General features: G+C 53.9%; 1 protein-coding gene across 1 annotated transcript in view; it reads left to right on the top strand.

Moving 5' to 3' along the window:
* Positions 1 to 5,702, top strand: part of TSPAN11 (tetraspanin 11) — a 54,917-nt gene extending 49,215 nt beyond the window's left edge. Inside the window, exon 7 of the mRNA XM_023549027.2 lies at positions 3,116 to 5,702. Within this exon, the coding sequence (XP_023404795.2) occupies positions 3,116 to 3,175 (60 nt within the window). The 3' untranslated portion in view covers positions 3,176 to 5,702. The remainder of the gene's footprint in view (positions 1 to 3,115) is intronic.
* The last annotated feature ends 298 nt before the right edge of the window (positions 5,703 to 6,000 follow it).

Genomic DNA, 6,000 nt, shown 5'->3' on the forward strand with positions numbered 1-6,000 from the left:
GTGCTGAGAAAGCTTAGGGGCAAGTGGTCTGTCTGCATTGTACTGAGCGCCCTCATGTGCCATGCTGTGCCCAGTGCTGACGCAACCCCAGCAGGTGGGCAGGAGGTAGTCGCCTCTCCTAGGGCGCTTTCATTTGAGGGAGGGAGACAGACAAGTGCCCGGCAGTTACATTGCAGGCAGAGGGGTTGGGTCAGTGTGAGCTCTGGGCTTGGGGACGCACCTACGAGGCACTAAGTAGTCATGGGCAGTCAGGGAAGGCTTTCAGGGAAGTGATGTAAAATTAAGACTTGAAGGAGTTGAACAGAAGTGGCAGGAGGGGAAGGAGCACTAGGGTAAGGGAGCAGCCCTGGATGGCCAATGTGGAGTGGGGGGCTTTATCCTGAGGTCGTGGAAAACACTGCCTGGCCTCGCCAAGGCTCCGTGGGCAGGCGGGGCTGGTTTTCTAGCTTATTCAGCAACACTGGGGGTCCCAGGAGGGGGTGAGTGTAATAGTAGTGATTCCTTTGGACTGTCATCCTAACTTCTAAAGAATCTCACCTGGGGAGTTTTCCTCATGATCGAGGGGGAAGTTGAGGTTCAGGGAGGGGTAGAACTGTGCCCAAGATCACACAGTCGTTGGTGCAAGCAGAATAGAAGCTAGCGCACCACCATCCCAACATCCCCACATATACAGGATGGAAACATATTTCAGACCCCGAGCAACTCACCAGACAGCCACAATTGGGATCCGCTGGCCATTAAAAGGGAAACCAAAAGAAGTTTGGAACGACTTCCCAGAGCCCTGGCCCTTCCTTAATGCTCTCTGATGACAGCTAGGTGCTGGCTCAGAAAACCTGTAAAAAGCTAAAGGCATGGCAGCTGTCCTATTAAAATATCCTCTGTATGTCCCAAGGGCTGTGTCCAGGCAGGCTGGGCTCCAGCAGCCTGTCCCAGGGCCACTCCCCGGTGGTCTCCGGCTCCTGCAGTTAACTTGTTACGTGTGTCTCTGCTCACCCCCGTGCTGGCTGTGTGTCCAGGCTCTCTGGTTTTTCTGAGTCCTCTGCTGGGAGGAAGATGCTGATACTTACTCAGGATCTGGTGGGTTAGTGTCCTTTACCTCTCTGCATGAATCAGAATGGTGTGTGTGCACGTTTGTGTATGTGAATGTGTGTACATGTACATAGACATTGTGAGAGCATCTCTTACCTCTGCATGAATCAGATGGTGTGTGTGCACACATTTGTATATGTGGGTGTGTGTACATGTGCACGCACATCAATGAGACTATCCCTTACCTTTCTGCATGCGTCAGTGTGGGGTGTGTGTGCACCCAGTGTGTATGTGAGCACATGTCCACATACACTGATGAGATTATTCTTTACCCCTCTGCACATGTATACGCACATGTATATGTGTCATATGCGCACACACTGGTGAGAACATCCTCCCTGGAGGTACCCTGGGACACATCTCATACAAAAGTGCACATGCTGGGGCAGTCGGCCCTGCCAGTGCTCCCCAGCATGAGATGTACAGTCTAGGAAATATGGACACAGTCATTACAGCCAAGTCTGTCCTGGCCCAACAGCTCCCTCCTTGGCTTTCCCTTAGCAAGGATCAGAAACATCCAGATAACTTCACAGGATGTCATCAAACCGTGAGGTGGGGACAAGGAAAGGGCGTGCTGCATGTCACATGGGTGGAAGGCTGTGACAGCCACCTGCTTAAAGCTAGTGGGAGATGAGATAACCTTCTAAGCCACCTTCCAGCTTGTGACTCTGAGTCTCTGAGGTGGATTAACACCACTCTTAGTACCAGCACTGGAAGCTGAAAACCGCTTTCACAGATCTCCACTGTCCTCACCTCTCATCCCAAGTTGGTGGATGGACAGGAGTGAGGAAGGCAGAGGAAGATGGGCTCATCCTATGCAACCTCCTTAAGCTAGCCTTGTCAGGAGAAACCAAGTGCTCTCTAGCTCCGGAGCACCTTCATCAGCCCGTCCACCTCCGCAAAACGGTGTGGGTTCAAGCTGTTCGTGTGCATCCAGAGTTGCTCTGGTACTACCAGACGAGCGGCAGCCATTTGAGAAGTTGGGGCATTGTTTCCTGTACTTGGAAAATCTGCCCTCATCCCCTCTCCCCCTTCCCTAACACCAGTGCCCCCTGTCCTGTGGGCAGTCGAGAGCCAATGGCCTATCACCGTCATGATGGGGATCATGACCACAGTCATGGGCTCCTTGGTCTTCTCTCCAGAGACCTGGCACGTCTCCTCTCCTTGGGTGGGAGGGAGGAGAGGAAGGAGGAGGACAAATAAAGAGCAAGGTGGAGAATAAAGGTTCTCTGCATTTTAGAAATGGGAAACATGAGACCCCCCCCAGGGGGAAAAGTAATTTTCCCAAGACTGCATAGGTGTTTGGACAGGTGCTGCTGGCCCCTTCTTGCTCAGTTCTTAGATTTGAAAGAGGGCTGTGAGGAAGAGTGCCTAGGGCTTGGGCTTGGTTCCCCGTTCCAAGCTGGTTTACAGGATGGGCTGGTGACGGCTCTAGTTGCCCCTCTCAGAGCCTCAGTTTCCCCACGGCTTCTGCAGATCAGCCAGAGAATGGACTATGGACCTTGGTTTTGCCCTGGGATCTGAGGCAGTAAGATGCAGACACACTCTCTCCCAGAGAAGACTGCTTCAGACAGGTCTAATGAAGGAGTGGGAACATTACCCCTAGGGACCTAATTAAATTGGTCATCACAGAAGAAGATCTAGGACCACAGACCACCAGCATCGACTGGGAGCTTGTTAGAAATGCAGAGTCTCAGGCACACACCCAGGCAGGCCTACGAATCAGAATCTGCCCTTTAACAAGGTCCCCAGGTGATGGGTGCACATTGAAATATGAGAAGCACTGCTCTCAGACTGTGGTTTCTCACAGTGTGGTGGCTGGGCCCGCACCACCTGGGTGCTTGTTAGGCGAGCAGAGTCCGAGGCCCCACCCCACACCAACTGAGTGGGAACCTGCCCTGTAACAAGGTCTGCGGGTAGAGGTTGGCGTGCACTGAAGTGTGAGTAGCATGGCTCTAGGGTGCTGCCGAGCCAGCAGCCTAAGGGGGTCCTGATAGCTCTTTGGTCCTCTCTCTCCACCTGACAGATCTGCGGGATGGTGCTCACCTGCTGCTTGCACCGGAGACTCCAGCTGCATTTTTACTAATGGCCGCCCCCATCCCCTGCTACTGCCCCTCCAAGGACAGATGTCTCTCCCAGATCTCTCTCCCAGGCCAGCAGAGCGGCATCAGCTCTAATAGGGAGGGCCCTAGACTCCACTAACTCTGTGCCCAGCCCCTGGGAACCCACAAAGTGCCTGAGACCACACACAGCCCCGCTGTTCCCACTCAGGCTGGGGACCCTTGGCCCCTCTCTCCACTGCTGAGCACTCAATGTCAGAACCCCCGGGCCGGGAATGGAGACTCTGCCAGAAGACGACAGCCAGAGCCCTGCCAGGCTCCCGTGGACTTAGAAGGTGATAGCTGGCCTCTCTGCTCTCTCTGGCAGTACTTGGAATCAAGGGCTGAACCCCTCAGTCCTTCTGGGACTCCTGCTTCCAGTGTTAGATTTTCTTCTTAGGGGAGGCTGCCCCACCGGTGCGGAGGAGCCTTCACGCTATCCACCTTTTCCGCAGGCTCTGCGAGCTTTGCTCTCCTCTCTGGGAAATGTATCAGGGCAGGGCACTTAGAACTGGCTCTTCTCCCAAAGTCCTAGCGGCTTTGATCTGCCACCTTTGCCGAAAGCCCCCTCACCTAGAGAGCAGTGTCCTGACAGCCCTGTTCCTTCCTGGATCTGGGAGTGGAGTCCCAAGGTGAGGCTGCCCAGGAGCTGGGGTTGGGCTGCAGGCTGGAGGGGTCTGCCAGGGCAGATGGGCAGCAAACAGTGTGGGAGAGAGTTGGCTACCCCCTACCTGCTGCACTGGGAACAGAGCCCTGCCCTCCCGCCTCGAGGCTTTTCTTGGAAGGGTCCAACTGGGGGGTATGGCCCCAAGCCCCAGCCTCCAGTGTAGCAGTACAGTAGATTACTACCATGTCCCCTGGGGATCCACTGCTGCGTGGCCTCGTTCTCAGGAATGCCAGATTTTGAAACCATCTTCAGCTCTTACATGTTGATGGGTGTAAAAATCTCAATGAGACCAAATCACAGACCCTGAAAAGCTGGAGCCACAGGGGAGGTGAAGCTCTGAGAAGAGGGGCACTCTGTCCTGGATCTCACTTTCCCAGGTCCTCTCATCCTGACCACATGGTCACCCACGCTGCCTCCTAGGGGGCCTCCTGTGCTCCTATTCTCACCAGCTCCGGAGTGAATGCGATCCCTCCAATTGGTTCTCTCTTGCACCACTGAATTAGGCAGCGAATTTTCAACCATTTGCTCTCAGGTCAGTCCTGACTCTCGATGACCCTGTGTTTATCAAAGTAGAACTGTGCCCCACAGGGTTTTCAATAGCTGATTTTTCAGAAGTCCATCACCAGGCCTTTCTTCCAAGGTGCCTCTGGGTGGACTCAGACCTTCAACCTTTCGGTTAGCAGCCAAGCACATTAGCTGTTTGCACTACCCAAGGAATCCTCTCACATACTAAGGGAGAACAAAAGGAAAATCCTTCTAGAAAATATAGTATAGATGCTGGCAGTTTTCTAGCGAACACGTATCAACTCATAAGACAACCTTCGGGCTCCTCCAGATGTCTGTTATGAGCGGGTTGCAAGCCCATACCCAGCTTTCACACCTCCCAGGTCCTGGGAGACCCTGGCCTTGTCCTTCCCCCCACATGAAAAGGCTAAGACCCTGGCCAAGAAAGGCCAAAGTTTGCTTCCCACTTGATCCAGTTCACAGTCTGATGAGCACAGTTCTTGTGACCTGGGTCAGTCCTGGGTGTCCTCTCCCGCCCCAGGTCACTCACTGCCTGTCCCCAGCATAGGTGTGAACTGGGCGAAAACTGTGCATCCTCAGAACAGGCATTACCCACACGAACAGGAGGAAGGCCGGGCTCTCAGGGAGGAAAGCCTCCTCTACTCTGGGAATTCCCTAAGGGCTTCTTAGAGCCTGGCCTGCTTTGTCTCCTCTGCTTGGAGAGGTTGCCAGTACAAAAGTCATGAAGAAGGGAGACCAGCTCTCCCAGCGACCACAGACTGCACCAAGGCCAAAAGAAATGGTTTTATGGTTATCTTTGCTACCCTCCAGCTTTCCGGGGTTCATGCAGATAATCCGAAAATGAGCGTGACTCCCAAGCTCCCTGAAGGGCTTGATCAGACTGAGAAGTCTTGCAGAGTGAGGGCTGAAGAGAGAGCCAACTGCTGGGCTAGAGAACCTGTTCTTCCTGCCCAGGTGCCTCAAGGGGCTGTGGCCTAGGAGTGCTGTGGCCTTCACGGGTCTGCTCTGGTGGGTCCCTGAGTTCTTCACTGAGGTCAGCCAGGCTCGTGGAGATGGGAGAGTGTGATAGGCCAAAAATCAAACTCTGAAAGAGTTCCTAGGAGATGCAAACTGTTAAGCACTTGGCTACTGACCAAAAAATTGGAGGTTCAAGTCCGTCCAGAGGCACCTCGGAAGAAAGGCCTGGTGATCTACTTCGAAAGATCACAGCCATTGAAAACCCTATGGAGTGCAGTTCTACTGTGAAACATGGGGTTGCCATGAGTTGGAATTAACTAGGCGGTAACTAGAAGAAATAAAAATCTGCAGGCATCGATTTCACAGCCTCGGTGTGGGGTAGTGTCCAGGAGAGCCTGACTCCTCTGCCCCCAGCCCCACGTGTTGGATTAGGCTGGCCTGACTGCCGGCAGGATTAACTGTGATTCCTGTCCTGGGCATCATCCAGCTCGGACGGCCACTGGGGGGATGGCTGATCCAAGCCACAGAGTGTGACAGGATAGCCCAGAACTTTTTGGAAACATGACTGCCTCGTTGATGCCAGTAGCCTGGGAGATAGGACAGGGCTGGAAGAAGGAGAGGCCCAGATGTGGCCGGTCATTGCTAAGGGGCACAAAAGGGCTG

This window comes from Loxodonta africana, chromosome 4, assembly GCF_030014295.1.
Source record: "Loxodonta africana isolate mLoxAfr1 chromosome 4, mLoxAfr1.hap2, whole genome shotgun sequence".
Taxonomy (NCBI): Eukaryota; Metazoa; Chordata; class Mammalia; order Proboscidea; family Elephantidae; genus Loxodonta; species Loxodonta africana.